General features: G+C 42.8%; 1 protein-coding gene across 1 annotated transcript; it reads right to left on the bottom strand.

Annotated features, from left to right (window-relative positions):
- Nucleotides 1-313: 313 nt before the first annotated feature.
- clic4 (chloride intracellular channel 4) lies at nucleotides 314-21,548 on the bottom strand. Its single transcript, XM_034575740.1, has 6 exons — nucleotides 21,077-21,548; nucleotides 7,927-8,036; nucleotides 5,530-5,655; nucleotides 4,565-4,671; nucleotides 3,330-3,511; nucleotides 314-2,148 (listed from the first exon to the last, which is right to left on the bottom strand). The coding sequence occupies exons 1-6, from the start codon at nucleotides 21,143-21,145 to the stop codon at nucleotides 1,984-1,986; spliced, it is 759 nt and encodes a 252-aa protein (XP_034431631.1). The 5' UTR covers nucleotides 21,146-21,548; the 3' UTR covers nucleotides 314-1,983.
- Nucleotides 21,549-21,588: the final 40 nt, after the last annotated feature.

Here is a 21,588-nt window from a genome sequence, read left to right as displayed (position 1 = left end):
CTGATTTTGCAAGGCCGCAGTGACAGTGTGAATGGTGTGTGATATACGGAGCGCTGCATATCGAAGTGCTGTAAAATGGGTGCACGTAGCTTGTACTGTGAAGCGCTTTTTGTGGTTCATAAGACTGGAAAAGTGCTACACAAAATTGCATCTGCGAGGCAAAACATTTTGAAAATCCCTCAAGGTGTTATTGAGACATTGTGTTCTCAAGAAGGAGAGAAGGACGGAAAGACAACCCAAAAATATAATGCCTCTGGCCAACTGGCTGAGAGAGTCATTTAAATGAAAAGATGTGTGCACAATAACACAAGTCAGAGTGCCAATAAGAAGTTTATTTCAATTCAGTCAATATTGTTAAAAAAAAAAAAAGCCATGACATAGCTTGTTTATTTTGTCTTTGTACAACTTCACACACGTTGTAATGAAATGATCTCTGAAAGAAAAAGAAACCTTCCTGCAAAACATCGGCAGAGAGAAAACAAGTAAGGCAAAGAGGAGATGGGTTAGTCTAGAATTTAAAATCCAAGCAGGCGACGTTTTCCATCAAAGTTCCAATGACATGTATAAAATGTACACGTTGAAATCTGAGCAATCAAAACAAAATTATTTACACATCTTCTTTTTCTCTCTATCAAATTTGTTTCATAACAAAAACATGGCAAACGGGAGAAAGCAAAAGAACAAACATGTTTTGCTTTTTTCCGCACTAAAGCACTTTTGGAGCTACTGTATGATAACGTACATTCACTACCTTAAGAGATCGATCTACATACGGACGAGAAAGTGAAAGTCAATCCGATACACAGTATTTCATTGCTACCCTCTCCTTGATTTGTTTTTCTTTTTAAATCATAAATATCTTTAGTGTTGCCTTTCCTGGCACCTGACCACACATTAGCGTTCTTCACTCTGGAGAAACAGACAGAGAGAGATTGTGGTTTCTTCTTTCTTTTGACTTCTAGTTTTTATAGCGGTCATTCTATCCACAGTGAGACCTGAATAATGTGCCCGTTTTTGGTCTGCAATGTGTAATACACTCACTTACTGTAGCGGTACAGGTATGCTAGCGTCATTTTCTATGGCAATGTGGTGATAATAAAAAAAAAAAGGCCAGGCTGGACTATCTATAAACCTTTGAACAAGTCTGTAAGCTACATAGTTTATATTTTTTAAACCTCAGGTTGTATTTTTCCTGAGTTGTTTCTGCAGCTGTTACAGGAAACGTCCTACAATTCTACTGAGCCGAGCTACAAGCCATTGGCCCATTTGAGGCAATGAGGAAATCAGAGCATGAATACCAGGTAGCTTTACCTGCGCTTACAATTATTTATTTTGAAACAAGCTCAACAATAAAATAAAGCATCTCTTCCTTGATATGTCAACCACTCAGGTTTGGATTCCCTTCTACTTAAACCTGTCAAAAACTTGAGCAACAACAAAAAAAAAACTTCAACACTGTTTACAACGCCTCTTAATAAGCCAAAAGACAGGAAACAAAAATAAACAGCTTCATTCTTATACCAAACCTAGAAAAAAAAGAGCATCGTCAATATTAAACAAACAGAAAATCAACAACAGCTTGTGAACTTTCCCCATCAACACAGAGAGAAGGTCATCTTGAAGGTCACTTATCAGGGAGCGTGTGTGATGAGGCTCCCGACATCGATAAGCACTGATACACATCTGGGCTGCTCTTTTCCGGTGGAAAACATTGGAACAACTCTGACCTTTGCTGTACCGAATAAAGAGATCATCAAAATCTGAGGGGAAGGCAGAGAGGCGGAGAGACAGAGATGAAGGGTTCATGCATTCGCTACGAATGAAGAAGAGAAGGAAAAGAAGTCCAGAGTTTTTTTTTTTTTTTCTTTCTCGTGAATGAGCACATCAGTCCCGGTGCTGAGGAGAGACAGAGGTGCAGGGGAGTGTGAAGAGGATGGTGGTCACTGGGCGGCAGAGGGAGGGAGGAGGTCAGGACACACAGGCTCATTTCACCAGCCTCTTGGCTACGTCTCCGTAGGCAATCTCGATCTCCTTGTCGCTGGGGCAGGTGTTGGTGAACTCCTCGCGGGTGTAGGCGATGTTCAGGTACTTCCAGATGGCCGTCATCTCTTTGGGAATGTCGAAGCCTCGGTACTTCTGGGCCACCACCTGCAGGGAAAGTAAGGTATCATGAGCCATGAACGAAATAAAATAATATTGAACAATAAAGCTCACAAATTAAACTACATATTTTTCTATTTTTTTGACTCAGAATGTGTGTATTCAATTCGTTTCATATAATGTGATAGTTTTTATTTCTTTGCATCAGTTTGGAGCTCATTTAAAATCAAAGACAATATAAATCTGTCAAATAATTGCACTTTTTACCAACCAAAACCTGCTTTGAAAATTTGTGTAAACTGCAAATTGTTCTCTATGCTTTAAAAAAAATGTTGCTAATGTTTTACCCTTGCTTCCCTAGAAATAACTAATTATTTTAAAAACTACAACTAATGTAGGATTATTTTATTAATTCATGATACTATAATTGTAATTAAAAAGCTGAAGAAATAAGTTTGAAAAGACTGACTGTAAGAATAACAGATGCTATGTGCAACTTTCAAATCTCCAACGGTTACCGTTAACCATTTTACCGTTGAGATGTTTGAACAATCAGTCTAAACAAGACATCATCAACAGAAGGAAAATTCTGCCTCTTCCAACCTTAAATGTATTTTACAGCATGAGTCAACAAACTGAATACAATAAGAAATCTGTAAGTTGGTTTACAGCACACAAAGATACTGTTTTGTGGCACAACCAAGAATTATTGGAGAGTTAAATATATTTACATTAATTTGAAGGTTAATAATTTAATTGTTGAAGTCACTTATCACAAAGAAGTTAATAAATCAAAAGTTCAAATTTTTTTTTATTTTAGTTGTTTTTTTTCCAAACCTGCTATACTGAATATCTTTGGATTTTGGATGATAAGTCAGGAAAAACAAGACATTTTTTATTTTCTGATAATGTACATAATTGCCTTACATTGTGTTGAGGGAAATAACTGGCAGATTAATTAATAATGGGAATCACCATTAGCACAGATCAGCTGTATCAGCATCATAAAAATGTTTATTTATGACAGTATCTCTGGTTCATTGTGAGAATAGCAGAGATTTCACTAAATGACTAATCTGTTTGAAGGGTACAAGGGTGTTTTTGCTTATTCTGGCTGTTTAGGTCTAAAGTTGGGTGGAGCTACGCTGAGACAATTATTGACCAAGTGTAAAACAACACGCATTCTTTTAAGATCCTGAATATACAGTTAAAAGTGTGTCCTCACTCACCTTCACTATGTGCAGCTTGGGCAGCAGGTTGCAGTCGGCCAGAGTCATTTCATCGCCGTCCAAGAACTTGCGGCTGGAGACCTTGATGTCCTCGATGCTGTTGTGGTCGATCTCATCGGGCAGTGGTGATCGGAGGTACTCATCCAGCTTCTGCAGCGTCTTCAGTACCCCGCGCTCCAGAGCTGCAACACACGAGATGTTAAGATATTATTTAAAAAACCACAATAAACTAATTTCAATCTAATTATATGTTCAGTATGAGCAGATCGTTAACTTCTGTCAGTGTTGGCTTTTCCTGAGGCCCTGTTCCCCAGCTGCTTCAGCTATTTGCTGAGCAACCACATGAGGGCAGCATTTCACCACATATTTGACATACAGAGACGTGGCTGTAACATCAGCACCTGTTCAATCTGACCCAACCCATTACAACAGCTGTGGAATACAAGAGCCCTGTTATACATACAAACTCTGAGAAGCTTGTTCCTGACCACACATTTGCATTGGTCTGATTAGTCAGGTGTTCTGCTTTATCTTATCTATCCATCTATAGATTCATCATTAATACTTTACTCTGCTGTTGGAAAATATGAAATGAATGTAACTGTGCTCGATTCAGTCGTCCACAGGCAGACGTGACCTGTTGCTTTATCACTGAACCATGAGATTCAGCCTCCAACTGTTGACATAGCCTTGTCTTTCACATCCAGCTGCTCGTGGTTCAATATTTTCTCAGGGTGGAGAACAGCCAATGACAGCATGATACAAAATCTTGGTGGTTTGTGAAGATGATTCACATCTTTCCCAGAAAATTATTTCACAAATGGTTTCACGCAGGAATCTCAAAGTCAATAGTGTACATATTTTTCATATTGTTCCAATAATCTTATCTGTTATTTCATGGTACAGCTTTTCTCTTTGACAGCAGGGTGTGTAAATCAAGAACTGGAGAGATGCGATTGTTTAGAGGTTGCTATGGTCCGTTCTCAGGACAGCTGCTCTGTGGTTTTCTGGAAAGCTCCGCCAGGTGAGACAGAGCGCGTGAGGACAGGAGGAGGCTGCAGAACAAAGGCTTTGTGTTCCTGAGTGAGGCTCTAATCCACCAATCAGGGCAGGGCTACCAATGTCACCTAGCAACCAATAACTCCCTGAACAATGGGAAGGTTTCTGGATCCACCTCTCTTTACTCTCTCTGTGTGTGTGCATGTGTGTGTCACAAACGGATGTAGGTAACTTACCCTCATTTGCATCTGGCTTTGAGTTCTTGATGTAAGCTGAAAACTTGGCAAAGATGTCCATACCAGCTGTGTTAGACTCAGGGTGTCTCGCACCAAGCTTGATGTACCTTCACACAAACACACGTTCGGTACAAGTAAACATACAGGTCCACAAATATGAAGAATATGATGTTACTATGCATTTTTGTTATTATATATTTTTGTTTTGTCAATAACAGCAGTGCCATTTACTTTTTATATCAATCCCACGCACATCGAACCTGCTGCTGTTAATATTCACCAAATGTGGATTAATCCACTTCTGAAAATAGTCCACAACAAATTCAAGTTGTGTGCACTAATCACACTAGAAATGAATAAAAAAATATTAAAATAATGAAAGGGGTGAAAGTATACATTTGTGACCTGTTCTTAAAGATGTATGTGTGCTCTTCACACTGGCTTCCTGTCTGTCAAAGAACTGACTTCAAAATCCTGCTGTTGATTTAAAAAGCTCTGAAAAGTTTGGAGACAATATACACTTCTGATCTACTGCTGCGTTAAGAAACCTCCAGACCCCCCCGATCGTCTGTGATGAGTCTACGTTCTGTCCCCAGAGTCAATACTGAACATGGAGACAGTGAAATGCTTCTCTTATCTATATCGATTCCAATTTATCATATGTACTGCCTGAGCAAGTACTTTCCTGTTTGCAACTGGCTTTTAATAAATCAAATGATGACCAATTTCTTACACTGCACTGTTACTTTCACTCTATTTTTTAAATTTTTTATTCTCTATATAACTTTTTTATATTGTCTTATGTTGCTTTTACAATTTATTACATTACCCGTTATATTTTGTGTAAAATACTTTGAATAGCCTTGTTGGTGAAATGTACTGAACAAATAATATTAGACAGAACTGCACTGTATTTGGAATATAGGTGTGGCAGGCTGTTGACACAGGGATGAGAAAGCACTCACTTGGGTGGACAGAGGACATCCTCCAGGAACTCCTCGATCTTGTTGACGTCAGTTTTGACCTCACCGTTGTAGGTAATGAAGGGCGGGTGTGTGCCGGGGGCCAGATTCTGGAGGTCTGCTGGCTTCCTGGATGACAGAGAATGGGGCAACGTCAGTGGACTGAAGCTAGCAGAGGCAAGCACGCCGCGTAAATGAAAAAAATGTCCTTAAAAACTGATGAGTTAGTGATAAAAGGTTGTAAATGAAACACGATTCATAACTGGTCGGATTTATTCTGGTGTAAATACATTAGAAAAATATGTATTTATTCACTTTTTATGGTTCAAGTAACAGAGTTGCTCTGTGACAGCCTGCTGCACTTTAAACCACTCTTCCTTGACCGAATCAGCCCTCTTCTTTATCCATTTAAAGCTGATATGTCTTCAACTGTGCATGTGTGGGTTTGTCTGTCTCCACGAGTGTGATTGTGTGTCCCTTTCTCTCTCTGCAGCCTTCAAACCAGCACATTTTGTACCAGATGTCTCTGGCAGGCAGATGACACTGACACACAAACAAAAATGAGCATGTGTTGAGTGAGTGGTGTGAACACAAATCCACAGAACCCAGATGCTTATAAAGACAACATAACACGCAGCCTGACAGATGGGTGTACGCCAGCAGACAGTGCGAATCCTCTGTTGGTCTCATATAATTAGCCACAAAATCCAGGTCTGTGTTGTGGCTGTGTGTATAATTGTGGGCGAGTTTTGGGACAAGCCATCTGAGGGCACAAAAAATAAAAAAGGGAAATGACTTCATCTCTATGGCATGTGAAAGGGGAAGTGGCTCCCTTCACCCTCTGATATCACTGAGGAGTGGGTAAGAAACTTCCCAGAGGCTTTCATCACAGAGACAAATATTAATACGACTGGCCTGACCCAAGAGAAGACATAAACTCAGGAGATACAAAGAATATCTCAGTTCAGGGACATGAAGTGTGGCATTCACGTCCTTCTGCAGGTGTAACAACGAGAACTGTCCATTTCAAACACGACAATTAAAAGAGTCATAAATACAGCAAACACACGCCTCCTTATGCAACACAGTCGTTTTATGTTGACTAAGGACTAAAGACGCTGAACAACACGTTCACCTTCTTTAGTCTTTATGGGGAAATAAAAAGCAAAGGCTGAATCTGTTTTGCCTCTAGAGGGGAATAAAAACAGAGTAGTTAAGTTTTCCCCTCAGCTGAACAAAGGCTTGTTTGAGGCGCAAGGGGTAAACGGACACTGCTAAGTGAGCGGACATCCTCCATTGCCTTGAACAGGATATCAGCACACTGTTTCATGTCACACACCCACAGCCACAGGTAAAATAGATGCAAATGTGTCCAAACCTTTGCTCTCATCTCGAACGTGCAGGCATGCACTATAACCAAACAACTAAATAAGCATATTAACACTGCTTTCCTCCATTTAGCTGTATAAAGAGGGCACATTTGTCTGGGACATTCTTTGGGTTTTTTTTAGCATGCAGTGATCTACATGTGTCACAGGAGGAGCCTCAGGTATAAAATGTCCGAATTATTGAATCTCTGAGTCAAACATACACGACGAAGAAAAACCATAGAAACCAGACATCCATCTGACCTACAGCCTTGGCTGAACATAATCTGGAACTCGCCCGTCCTGGCTTAGCATGTGGAAAAACATTGAGGAGACCATTTAGATGAATCACACAGACAGAACATAGTGGGGTTTTGGTTAAGGAACTTTGTTGGTGCTGGAATCCACATATGAAAGCACGTTCCCCAGCAGCTGGGAGGAAAATTGCAGAGGATCACAGGGTTTTCTGATTCCAGGCATGAAAAATAACATGTTGCCGACCAAAATCTAGGCAGGAAGTGAGCGGAGCGAAGAAACTCAAATAGCCCCTCCAGAGTCTGTGTGTTTGTTTTTCTCTGATTTTCTCCATCCTGGGAAAGGGTCATGGGAAAACCAAATAAGTAGTCGGGAAGCGCCGAGTGTGTTGAGCGGTGGGGCGCGATCAACGTGTTACGGAGCTATTGAGCCCTTCATGGAAACGCCCCGAAAATGGGTGTGAGGCTATCAAACAGAGTAAAGGCTAATTAATTCTGCCTCTACGTACGAAAAGACGCATGTTTACAAATGACATAACCTCAATTACCCACATACTTCCATGGATCCTTTACTTAGGCACGGATTTTAAGCTGAACATCCACTGGACGGCAGCACAGAGTTGAGGGGTTGTGACAACAACAAATATGGCGACTGCCTAACGAACGCAGAGTGCAGACAGATGGCTGTGTACGTTTCCGTATACAGTACGTATCTAATGTTGGGCATAAATGAACAAGAGGAATAAGATAATACCAGGAGGAAGAGGAGCATGACTCACCTCTTGAGATCCACTGTGGTGACATTGAAGACGACTCCTTTCAGCCACAGGATCATGAAGAGCCTCTGGGAGAAGGGGCAGTTCCCGATGCTCTCTCCATCACTTCCCGCCTTAAATAAATAGAAACTATCGTTAGAATAGGAGATCAACTATCAGCAATGTCATAGGTATCATTCCTGAAGAATCAGTGAGTACACAAACCATGAAGTACTGGGTTTAATGATTACACACATAAAAACACAAGGCAATAGACAAAGATCTTAAAAAACATCTGTAACAAGTTTCGACTGATAGCACTTGGCTCATAACTGGGGCTGAACCTGAAAAAAGGTCCCGATTATCTGTGATGAAAATCACATCTCTGTTGCACAACCTTTATGGCCCTGTGGGCGTTTTACTGCATTCACCCAAAGAGGGCCCATTTCAGACAATCCCTCTTTCATATACATCACAGGCGGCCCCTGAAAACACTTGAGTAGAAGGGAAAAGACTATATGGGGACCATCCTCTTGTCTCAACTGCTCCGGCAGACTTCCCCTCCATTAATCTGCCAAACTGCTGTCTAATAAGAGTAAGAGGAACCTTCTGGAGTGGCAGAGTGACTAAGATGGCCTCTTGTTTCCTTTTTTACTTGACTGCACAAAGACAAGACAGAGTGCCGGAGGGGGTGGGACTGAGAGCAATGGAAGCGGCGTGTGCCCTCCTGATTTAGGACCAAAGCCATAAGCAACAGATAGGACTCAGATTTGAGATGAGATTTTTGTATTAAAATCTGAATTGTAACTGAATTATTTTTTGGATGGCTGAAATTATGACAGGATCAGAGCAGCAATAGCAGTGATTTATATTGCCCTTTCACACACACAGCAATAATCTGAAAATCTATGGGAGGATGCTGCAAACTGTCAGCGATATCTCCGTCTTATCTCCCCATCCATCCACCTCTTCTGACATGCACTCTAGACCTTCTCCATTTCTCCTCATTAGGACTTCTTTTCTCATCTCACAGCCATGTAGGGAGGGAGCAATGGAGGGAGCGTAGAAATGGACAAATATGGTTTGGCTTCTACATCAGAGGGCAGAAAAAGTATTTAATTTGAAAGTTATTTTCCCTTCCAAGACGACCTATTCAATTTTCAGTTAAACCGCATACTGGTAAAATTGAGCACCATCACTGTGAAACTGAAATCGGATATTGTTCTCATTTGCTCCTAGAATAAAATCATTTTCATTTCACTTCTTAAATACTAAAACCACAGCCTTTATTGAAGACTTGGTGTAGAGTTACATCGCTCTGTGGATACCAAGCCTGTTGAGGTATGTCATTCTCCAGGCATGGCAAGCCTAGAAAGAATGCACCGTATTCATCTATTCACAAGGACATGCTTGGAGGTCATTCAAGTATCTGCGCTGAGGAATGCACCTCTTCATTCAGCATAATACTGTAGCAGAGCCTTGGTGAAAACCACTGAATATCGTTTCTTTATCTGCATCCATGTGTCGTCAATCATTTCAGTTCTCACCAGAATATTTCCTGCTATTTTACAACTGCAGAGGTGCAAAGTGTATGTGTAATGCAAAGGACATACACAAATAAACTGTGTTTTTGCAAATTATTAACATGCACTGTTTTCAGAGATCATCTTGACGAAGGGTGGCGTCTGGATAGAGCATGTAGGAGGCAGTGTTTTAGTTTTTAAGCACAAAAGCTCTCAGATCTCATCTTTCCAAGTTCATGTCTTTGTTTGTGTCTTTGGTACATGACACCTCTTTTTCATCCCCAGCTATTTGTATTGCTCCAGTTTCATGTATGTTGCATGTTAGAAATGTCATGAGCACTCCCTTGCTGCAAATCTTCTGGAACTTTCCCTGCTGTATTCTCACATGGGCTCACTTGGAGAGTTTCTAGACATTACATTTACTAGGGGGCTGGCAGGAGAAGGACCAGAAAATGTCCAGAGCAACTGGTTTGCGCTCTCACATACAGATTACAAATTCCAGGAAAATATCCCGACATCAGTGCATGTCTGTAAGCAGCTAAATTTGCCGACAGATTTACAAAGATAAGACAAACACATCAGTTTTGGCTGAACAACTATGCATAAAGACTATTTGTTTCCTATTTGAGATGCAGGTTCTGAACTGTCCTCAATAGCAGACGTTGTTTTGGAGCATTAAGTCAGTCTGGCAGCTCCTTGCTGGTGCGGACAGGCCGGCTGCTGTTGTCCCCTGTGTGACACCCAGTGGGATGGCTCTGTTTGATCTGCCTGCTGGCTCCCATTGTACTGCGGCTGTCCTCTCCCGTCGCCTCTTCCCCCCCCTCTGAATTCAATATCTGAAAAGCATGGATTAGATCCCTGCCTTTGTTCGGCAAATGAAAGTCCTCTTTTTCACTTTACATGATAAAATTCCAATATAAAGCTTTGGCCGTGAAGTGTTTGGGGGTATCATGGTTCACGGCCGTCACCACACTAACACTAGTATTAGCTGATGAGACACATCAATGGGATGATTACTCCATTTTCCCCAAAGCGCTACACCCACAGAGAACCATTCAGTTCTGGATCTAGGGTGGCAATGCAGCACAGCAACTGTTCCCATGGCAATGGCCAGACACATATGACATGGAAAGCAGAGCACACAGCGTTGAGGGGATTACCAGTTTACAGGTAAACCGTCTGGAGTGAGCCCTCTTTGCAGACAGAAAATTCAAACCACATGATGCAATTATACTTGTAAATCAAAATATATTTATGGAACATGAACAGAAGGAGCTGCTTTAAAGCCGTTATGTAGGTTCTGTGTCTCATGTGTCCAAGAAGAAGAAGAAGAAGAAGAAGAAGGCCACAGCATTTTACACTTTTCTATTCTCTCTCAGTCTGGCAAGGCACTGACCCTCCGGAGTCTGCAGCAAAGCAGACTGCACACACTGAGAGCCGGGATGCAGCAAGAGAGACAGAGATATTACAGGAAATAGGGAGGAAATTTGAGATCATGGGTAGTGCTAACAGACATGAGGGAGAATAAGCAATAATAGATGCTTTAAAGTGAAAGGTAGATGGAAAACAGCAAGCTTCGGAGGCTGTTTGCTCTTTGGCACGCTTCTTTCTTCTTCCCTTTTCCCCCCTTTATCCCTGTCCCCTTTTCCTGGGCCCCTCTGTGGCGTCAGCGGAGGGGGTTGGGCATTTGGGGGAGGAGAGACAAACTATTCCAGAAATGTCCTGTTACTCCCGCCAAAGAGGGTGCTTTGTTTAGTTTAAGTGATAATGCCTGTGGGGCTGCATTTCCGCTGCCACCATCATATAAACTGCTGCGCTGTTAAGGAAGAGCTGCCCTACATTTTAGAGTGTGAACACAAGGGGTGAGGACACCCCTGAAAACATTAGTCTCCTCCACGTGACTAACACTTTCCACAGAGCCACTATTATAGCTTGACATTCAGAAAAGGGCTTATACACCAACAAAACAAAGCAGTTTTTGTTTGAAGAGTCTTGGGAAAGTCACCAGTTAGCAAGTGCTAAAAAAATAAAGAAAACACCCCAATAAAGAAAACACACAGGCCAGGCAAGAAATTGTTTCAAACAGGCCCTTGTAAGGAAAAGCACATTAGTTGAAACTGATGCACTTTTTCCAAGATGTGAACCAGTGATTCGGTTCCAAATACAAGCAGCACTCCCAGGAACACAGAGCGGTGCCCTGTGTGGAGCCTGCTGTTCTGCCACCTGTCTGGCAAAATGACTCACATCTTGGAGACAGTTACACATTAAGATTCATAAGCTGTGAACTCCGGAAAATGTCCGGATAATGGGATACTGAGTTTATCTTTCACAAATAGAGAGCTAAGCAGGAGATTATCCAGTCAGTGTTCAGGGTGGCGCAGCATTCAGGCGGCAGGACATAACTTATTATTGCTACTGCGGAGATCACTTGTTTTTGTTTTGCAGCACATTGACATCAGCCCTCATCAACAAAAGCTCTTGAATCTCATTGCCTTTCCAAGCTGACATCTTTGTTGTCAAAGTTTACGTGTATGCCACCTTTTTTTTTTCATCCTGAGATATTTGGTTTTTTTCCAGTTTCGCGTCTGTTGCGAAATGTCATCAACATGCCCACACTCATAGTGAATCCTCCAGATAATCTCCTGCTATATTCTCTCATGGGTTCACTCCGACATTATCCAAAGTTTTCACTAGGAGGCTGGCAGGAAAAACTCCGGAGAAAGTCCAGAGCCGTCCTCACAGCAGCTGCAATGAAATTTCCCCCCTGATGTTGAACTGCTACAACAACGTCTGGCCCAAGCTGACAACTGCTAACAGACTCGTATGTTTTATGTAGGCTCAATGGATGGGGCGTGAGTCAACAGACGCTTGCTTATTTAATACCAAACAAACAGCTGCCCAGCGGCGGCTGTTAATCGGGCTCAAGTCGGATGTTATCTAGGAGGCAGTGCAGAGGACAGCATGGCCCCACAGCAACACAATGGGCCTCAGTCAGACAGGGGGACAGTCGTGTCTTTGAAACACTCAATATGTTCCGTAACATGGAGAGATCACTCCTCTTATCACTTCCTCTGACTTAAGAGTAATAAGGATGATGCAAGGCCTTAACTAGTATGGCCACGTATGCACTTTAAGGTATGTGCACTTTGAAAAAAAAAATCCTTTTCCCAAGTCCAGTCTCATAACTCAAGTGCCATTAAACTCAACTACTCTTCCTCTTTTATTCTTCCACTTCTCCCTCTGACACTTCTACTCATCTGCTGTGAGATCACAGTCATGGCAGCCGGCCGTCAGGGACAATGGATGCTGTTCAGCCTAGGAACGGTCCTCCCAGTCTCTGCTCATGGCTTAATTTTAGTAACATGGACGGGCTGTGCCTTCCCCTCCCCGGCACACTTCATATTCTAAATTAGGTGGGCTGCTCAGCAATTTCAAGCCACACTTTGACCGAATAAGGAACTGTCTGACGATGCAACGAGTACTGCAGCGTTCCTCCTCCTGCTCCGACACACAGCAGGAATGTCTGTTTGAGAGTGGGCAGCCCTAGCAACGTCATGGCAACGCCTCGCCCTGTTTGCTGGACGAGAAGAAAAACGCTGGGCTGAGGTTAGAGCTGTGACTACACTGAGGAGCTGGACCAAAATCTGTCTGTCTGAAACAGGATTATCTTGCTAAACTGAGCCAGGTTGGGGGAATAAAGTAAATTAGGTTCCTGACATTGACACCCTGTGTCATACATCCAATTCCATAGGGAGGTCAGAGGTCAGGGCCAGCAGCAGAACAGCAGCAGTGATTAAGGGCATGTCAGCGGGGTAGGTACTTGAAAATACAGAGGTTAAAATCACAGGTCATCAGCATGAACTACAGACGGTCTAAAGTCAAATTTTTTAAGAGTTCACACTTCACACATAACCATTGCAGACTGCCGAATGACGATTTGGCTCTGATCTAGGGCATATGACTGCGACTCCCAAAACTGGTCGGTGACTGGAAAATCAGGCTAATATAGTTTAGTGCTAGGCTTAAGTAAAGTACTAGAATGAGTATTTAAAGTCAAGTGTCTAATATTTTCAGTATTTACATGCCTGAAGAAACAAGTATTCATGATCTCAGGCTTTAGAAATAAAATCAACCAGGCTAAAGATGAGCCGTCAGACGGAAGTTGGAGTATAGCACTGAAACAAAACTTGACTAATCCATTCATAAAATAAATAATAGGAAACATTGATGATTGATCGCTGGAAAATCACTTAAAGCAAAAAATGCAACCAACCCTCCACTTGCAGCTTCACTATGTTTTTCAATGGATCAACTGAAAAAATGTCTCTGCTGTATAATTCTTCTCTAGAACCCCTACTTTAAAATATCAGATCCTTTTACGTGTGGGTCTTAAAAATATAAAAACGAGGAGTCTAGAGTCACGACTAGAAAATAAACACAAGAGTAAAAAAGGTTGTGAGACTGTAAGTTCAACAAATTATCAATGCAAACTCCCTGTACTCAACAGTTTAAATAAGTGGTACAGGCCGATTTTGTTGACGTTTGCCCTCATGTCTGAATGACTAGGGCTGGAGTGGGTGGTGATTAGAGCCGAGTCCTTGGGTCTGACCTCGGTGAGAGAGATGAGTGTACAAAGGAGTCAGACTCTGCAGGAACATGGAAACACCATCACATCCTTGGTGTGGCTCTGACTCAGGCTGACATCACTCAGTGGAAACCTCAGGGCCAGTCAGACACAGGGCTACTGTGCTTGAGGCCCAAGCACATGAGTGCCGTCTTAAGAGCCATCGGTTATGTGGAAAATGGGAATCTGAAGTCTAAAAAAAGGTTTACTGCATATCCATGCTATGGCAACAATGTAAGTCAAGCCAGTAATGTTAGAACCACTGTATTTAACCTCCCTGTAAAAGACATTCTGAGTTAGACACAGGATGAGTGTCTGGTGATGAGTAAAACGGATCCGACATGATGGAAAAACAAACAGACAGCCGTGTAGGAGATCAGCTTGAAACATCAGTCATCCTTGCTTTGTTGTTTCAAGTGTCTCACACAAACAACAAGCAGCACACTGAAGTCAGCCCCGACTCATCGTAGACCCCAGACTGAAGACTAGGTTATACAATCACACATACATAAAACCCACTTTTGTCTTTGGCTACGTTCACACTAATCCTTTCTTTTTTTAAAAACAACTTCTGTCCAGACCAGTTTTTTTAGCTCCAATTCAGAAATAATGTCTGTCCACATTAACACACCTAAGGACACACATTTACATGCCAGTGTAAACAGGAGGCAGATTGTCAATTTGCATTTGGTTGCCGATTTGCAGAAAATATTACAAATGAATGATAGGCGAAAAGGAAGACCAGGGATATATTTGCATTGACAGATGACAAAGTGGGACAGTTACAGTAAGAGACACTTGGGTGTCTGCGTCATCATTTAAAAGTCTCTGTTTCTACCAATCAGTACCTTAAAAATATGATTTCTAAAAGTGAATGCCTCTGCACAAGGCTGCAAAATTTAGATTTAAGCCCAAATAAATTCTGTAGCCATTCCCTCAGGACAAATGTCTTGAATGGCAGCTGTGAACCACCCTTGGGCACAAACACAGTGCCAGCATGCCATTATCACACATGCCAGCAAAGCCTGCACCCCAGCCACCAAGCACTGGCCTCATCTGTAATTCTGAGCAGACGGATTTTCTTGTCTCTGGCAACTCGCTGGTTGAGTTCACTCTGACCCACAACTGAGTTGTCTTTCAGTAACAGTCTGTTTTTCACATTGTGAAAATCAAACATGCAAAGCAGTTGAGGAACAGCTCACTTGCAAACCTGGAAGTCAATTCAGCAATAATCATATAGTAAAATGATCAATATTAGCTGTATGTGTAGTAGTGCTGACTGGAATTGTAACATTAACTATTAAAGAGCTCCATAAGTTGTATTCTCTCAGGGCTGCAATGACAAATTTGATTTGGGCTACCCGTCACTGTGCCTTGATGGAGGGCGGGACAACCAAGAATCCTCCCCCCTGTCACCCTATCCTCCATGATGAGGTACTGCACTTTGGGTTACATTTATGTCAGTGGGCTTTGCCATGAAGAACATTGCACGTATGTTCACACACACACACACACACACACACACACACACACACACACACACACACACACACACACACACACACACACACACACACACACACACACACACACACACACACACACACACACACACACACACACACACACACACACACACACACACACACACACACACCTTCTTACAGTGAAGATGATGTAATAGAGAGGCAGACGTAGAGTCAGAGGATTGTTTTTCCTCCCCTGACCCTGCAAGTTAAAACTGCTGCAGTGACCCGTGCTGTCGTATTGGCTAACAAGTGAAACACACCAATCTATGAACTGGCAAGAGCCTGTTGGAATTCAATCCTCAATGTCTCAGATCTGTGTTGTTCGGGGTTGACCTCACTTCCTGTCTTTGAGCTTGTAGGAGAAATTAGTCGTAGGCTTCCTGGTCAGGCAGCACAGATGAGACAAGCTCTAGCTCTAATAGACTGAATTAAGCTTTTCCTCTGGATGTAATTGGCACAACATAATATAATAGAGGAGACAGTAAATCAGGCACAACTAGGTTCATGTCCACAAGTGCAGCAATGATCCAGCCTATAATTTTTAGACATGAACATAAATTATCTTCCATAAAAAGGCAAAAAGAGTAATTGCACAGCCCCTCCTGGAATTGGTGTAATAACACACTGCCAGACCGATTAGGCCGGTTTCCAGAGAGTCCGTCAATCTCATCGTTACAAAGAAGAGAAGGTGACAGGCAGGGTGCTGCAAAAGCTAAAACACAGTAACAGCACAGCACTCTACAACAGCAACAAGCAATTAATCTTTGTCCCCTAACTCATGATGCTGACTGCAACACTGCTGTACTTAAGAAAAATAAACTGTTCTATTGATTTTACTATGAAAAAAGAACCAGCACTCATTTCAGATGCCAGGAATAGAAACAAGGGACGAGAGAAAGGGTTTGTTACCTATATGCCAAAGAGGTTATGTTTCCATTGCAGTTTTGTCTTTTTGCAGGTTTGTGTAGAAACAACTGAAATAATTTTAGACTTGGTGGAAGGGTGGTCAAGGAAGAACTCATTAACTTTTGGAGCAGATTCGAGGCTCCAAAGGCTTTCTTGAACATTTTTTGTGAATTTCCTGAAAAATAGATCTTTCTGAAAAACTGAAGCATGTAAAGAATGCTAATATCTATAAACAGACACAATTTGGAGCAGAGGTATAGACTCTCTGATTGCCCTTCTAGTTATAACTGAAAGGACTGTGCAAACAGTAAAAACATTGTCTCTGAAATCCAAGCAGGTTTAAGACATAGTATTATTACCATCATCCACCAAAGGTTGCCTATATAGTTTACTGTGCACTAGTAAAAAAAAATATGTAACACTTGGCCTTGCACGCAATTTTATGCTACTGCATTGAGCAAAGTTACTGCTGAAAAAGCTCATTGTGTTTCCATAAAAACAGTAGATCACATGGAGTAAGTCTGATTGTCACATGTTGTAACTGAGAGCACAATTAGCCATGAGCAGCTCTTAACTGAGCCTTTTCAGTAAACCACAACAAAACAGACTCCTCGTGGCTAATATGACTTTTTCATTAACCTTTGCATAACCTCCGCCTAAGATGTCATGTTTTTGCGCTTGTCTGTTAGTTTATTTATTGATTGGTTCGTTTGTTTGTCAGCAATGGATGGGCCAAGAAAAAAACCTTGGTGCGGATCCGGATCAGTGGGCGAATCCAGGATTTTATTTACTTCTCAAATATTGTGGGATAGCATATTTTTTAACTTTTTTTATTCATTTACATGGGAATAGTTCACAGATCTTGATGAAAAAACCCTCATATTTAGGGGATTGATATCCATGAGTGTGTACAATATGGTGCAGCTTGACAGAATTTAAGGGGACTGTTGGGCTTTGGCAGAGATATGCCCTCTACTCAGTGCCATTGTAGTTTCTAATGTACAGGGAAAAATAGGGTAAATCTGAGTAAACAGTGCAGTGTGTGTGGACTATTAATTGCTTCCACGGAGGGTGCTCACATTATTCACTCCGATCATCGTGGTGACAGAAGTGCTGCTTTGGTAAGACCGACAATACTGTTCCTATGGGACTGTCCTGAGGGACAAACGCAGATGGGCTCTTATGCCGGCCAGACTTAAAAGCACTTCTCCAAAACGTTCACTGGCTGTGCAGTCACTGCTGGCAAAAACATTGAGGTTCGGAAGCAACAAAAGGCTTTGCAGGCCACAGCATGACCGGAGCACAGTGGCAGCCAAGAGACGCATACACAAACAGATAAAGCCAGGCTGTTTCTCGTAACTCATGTATATTCAATTCACTGCCATACAGTCAGATGATGGTGGCAAGTGACTTATGAGAATGTCTGCATTAATTCAGAGCAACTTTGTAAAGGTGTGAAAAACAGAATCAGAAAAACGTAGTCAAACTTTTTGTTTTATACCCTGTCCACACTAATGTGGACATTTTCTGCAAAACAAACTTTTCCCTCTAGGTTTCGACATTCTATGGCACCTTCCAAGGTGCCGATTTTAAAAACTCTGGCTACCGTGTTCATGTTAAAATATAGTGCTTAGGAAACAATGAAATGACAGATGTCGTTTTTGTGTTCATGTCTGGATGGAGATCATTTTTATTTATTTATTTTTTAAAAAGGTCAGGCAAGGCCTTATCTTGGCAAGAATTATACACATTTCACACCCAACACAAAGCAACCAGCTAAGTTGTGTCAGAACAGCTTTCAAGAAAAATCACATGAATCAGGTGGTGCTATGATCAATGCAGTGAAACAGAGGGACCTTGGTTTAGAAGAGATTTCAAAGTGCATCTTACATTATGATGTTTCAACAAAAGAATAAACAGCAATGGTTTTATCCTTTTTACACTTCATGTCAGAGTTGTATGCCTCACAATTATCACAGTTGCTAAAAAAAAAAAATCGGAGTTATGGTTTCATATTGCCAAACTAACCATATGATGTTTGGAAGTGCCAAGTAAAACAGAGGGGGTGCTAGGATGAGAGATTCACCAGCTCTCCAACACTGATCACTGCTCGTGTGTAAAACAATATCTAATCTGCTGTAGTGTGATGAGGTCAAGGGTTGGCCCCTCCATTAAACAGTCATTATATTGTGCTCATTTGCAACTAGGCGCAATAAACAGTGGCTATTCTGCGCTTCACCTCACCGCCCCCACAAAGATGAAGACTATGTAAAGTGTTCCCATGGCGGTGCGACAACTGTTGCTGTAAACACAGCAGATAGAAAAGTGCAAAATCATCAGAGTGTCTCTAAACTGCGTATGTCAGCTTCTGTTGGTAGGTAAACAATGTTGTCGCTGCCCAATCAATACAGACGGACACTGAGGCAGCTCATGCACTCAAGAGTATAATTAGTCTACTTTGATATGTGGCGGTGCCCTAACAGATCTGACACTGCTGTGCACGGAGAGCACACACACTTCCTTATCAGCTTTTCCCAGAGGCCCGGCTCACTGCAGCGTGCCTATGGCAACCTGCATGCCGGCCATTGTCTCCCATGACCGTGTTTTACACTGCACAGTAAGAACAACGGCATCAATAATAGATGTGGACATGTCAGACGACGGTGCATAACACAGAGACGTGCTGGAGTGATAGAAGCGAACAGGCCAGCATGGCACCAACGCAGACACATCGAGAAAACACACAATGGAAGAAACTTCTGTACCCAGCGAGCTGTACAGTCCAAAGAGGGAGGGTCTGAGGGGGAGTGCTGGCCACATATGCCCAGGCCTGGGGATGATGTAACCTCTCCTGAAGGCTGTGAGATGCACTTCTAGAAGTTAAGCTGAGAAGTTTGTTCCCCTCGCCCTCACAAAACAAAAAATCTCTTCAACAGAGTCAAAAGGAACAATACAAGTAAAGTGGGAGCATTTGGAAAAGTGCAGGATCTCTGTTTGAATCACCAGAATTCAAACTACTGCAGCTGAAGACTAAAAATTTGAAAGTCCAAAGACGCATCCCAAGAAATATAACAACAGTGGCAAGGGTACAAATGCATGATCAGATTCAAGTCATACTGGAATAGCACTCAGCAGAGGGTACACCTCCCCAAGTCCCTTCACTAGATCTGATATTTTGAATTGCTTCAAATTGAACTCAGTCATAAACGTCTGATATTTTTCATCAATATCCATTTTTTTCATTCTGGATGCACCCACTGATCTGCAAAAACATTTTACATGTTCTTTCCTGACCCACAATGCATCTTTCAACCAAGTTTCACAGTAATCCATCTAGTTTTACCATAATCCTGCTAACTGACAGACCAACGGACAGACGCAGACTCCTTGGTGGAAGTAACAAAGCAGATAAACACGTTTTCATTCGGGGGTCCAAAAACATAACTACACACAAGAGGCATTATAGAAATGTTTTTTTCCAGGGATGCAAGCAACCGCCATCACTTGTAAGTGTTTCAGGTCAGTGAGACCCCACTGCAGCACCACCACCCGCACGCTCCCCTCAGCCATGCAGGACCTCACACCCCTCCCACTCCACCCACTCCCCCTGCAAAGACCCCCATACTCCCCCTTTTCTCTCCTCTGCCATTTTCCCGCCCGGCAAGGCATCAGACTGAAGAAAAGAAATTCACAACCCTCCTTCACCACCACCACAAACCATCATCATCATCCTCATGGCTGTCATCACTGGGGCAGAGACAATACGATGCACAAGTACAGATGTAGGGAAAGCAGAGGTGTTATTGGACTGATGATGATCCCTGGTGTATCTACAAATATCAATTTTCTGAATAACCCAGAAATAGCACAATGCTGCATTAAACATCAGCCAATGTATGGAATCACTGTTGACACATGCCTGCAACATGCACAGACAATAGGGCACAAGTCTTTGTCTTCAAGGTAATCTGTCTCCCTCAAGGTCATCACCACACCAGTCCATCCTTCAGAGATCGTTGCTGCCACACTGAGTAATGACCCAAACACCAAACATGCACTCAAATGACCATTAATGAGTGGCCGTGTGCACACCCACCCTAATCCATACTGCATCAATCCACTAAGAGCCATAACAATACATGTGCAGCATGAGGATCTAGTGTCATATGGCTGTATGGGCTGCTGAGGACCACTACTGGGCTTTTGTTAACGAGTAAGCGTCCAGCTTTTCGCATGAAGGAGGGAGGGGAGACGGAGAAGAAGGAGGAGGCTGCATCCGCCCTGCGTGTGACACTGCAGGCTCCACATGGCCACAATGGCAGAGAGGGTTCCACATACTAGAACCTGCTTTTCTCAGCGAACGGGAGAACACATCTGCTCACAGCGTTTCCATTGAACTATCAAACCCCCTCTGCGGGCGAGTGGAGAGCTAGCGCCCCGCTAGCTTAAGTAGCTTTCAGCCCAAACGAACCCCTTGTTTGTAGGGAGAATAGAAAAAAGCGCGTATCCCCGTTTTCCACAGCACAAATAAAGCTGTTAAATTCAAAGTTTGACGGTGTTTGGTGAGAAATAGAAACTTCTCCTCCTCTTACCTTCACGAACAGCTCGATGACGGGCTCGTTATCCGCCTTGACTCCGTTCTGCGGTACCGACAGAGACATTGTGGATGCTGCTACTTTTTAAACTTCAGCTGACACAGATGCGCTTTTCCTTCGCTACCACGCCCGACTCAGCTCGGTCCACTTCTTCTCCAGCTCCCCTCCCCTCCTCTCTCTCTCGCTTCTTTCTGTCTTTCTTCTCCGCACTGAAGCCCCGTGAGGCGCCTTTTCTCTTCCCCCGGGGAGGAGCCGGTGCCGGACGCCCGGGAGTGTCGTTAGCAGAGCGGGATGCGGAGGCAGCGTGTGTCCGTTACAGCGCTGATGTGGAAGTTGCAGCTAAGACCACAGGAGCATGGCGGGGAGGCCGGGGAGGAGGCTCTGTGTGCGGGGCTGACTGAGAGGAACTGTGGCTGGAAAAAGAAGCGACGGGAATATTTAAAGCCGTGATGTCATCCGCAGCGCAAACACCGAAGAATGTGGGAGGGTGTGAGGAGGGGGGAGACTGG

This window comes from Hippoglossus hippoglossus, chromosome 22 (assembly GCF_009819705.1).
Source record: "Hippoglossus hippoglossus isolate fHipHip1 chromosome 22, fHipHip1.pri, whole genome shotgun sequence".
NCBI classification, from domain to species: domain Eukaryota; kingdom Metazoa; phylum Chordata; class Actinopteri; order Pleuronectiformes; family Pleuronectidae; genus Hippoglossus; species Hippoglossus hippoglossus.
Note: the sequence above shows the minus strand (reverse complement) of the source record. Positions and strands in the feature narration are given on the sequence as shown.

Coding starts and splice junctions, on each gene's coding strand:
- clic4 (XM_034575740.1), bottom strand. CDS start 21,145: ATGTCTCTGTCGGTACCGCAGAACGGAGTCAAGGCGGATAACGAGCCC. Junction 8,037..21,076: donor TCATCGAGCTGTTCGTGAAG/GTAAGAGGAGGA, acceptor TATTTATTTAAG/GCGGGAAGTGATGGAGAGAG. Junction 4,672..5,529: donor GATGTCCTCTGTCCACCCAA/GTGAGTGCTTTC, acceptor GTTTGTGTGAAG/GTACATCAAGCTTGGTGCGA.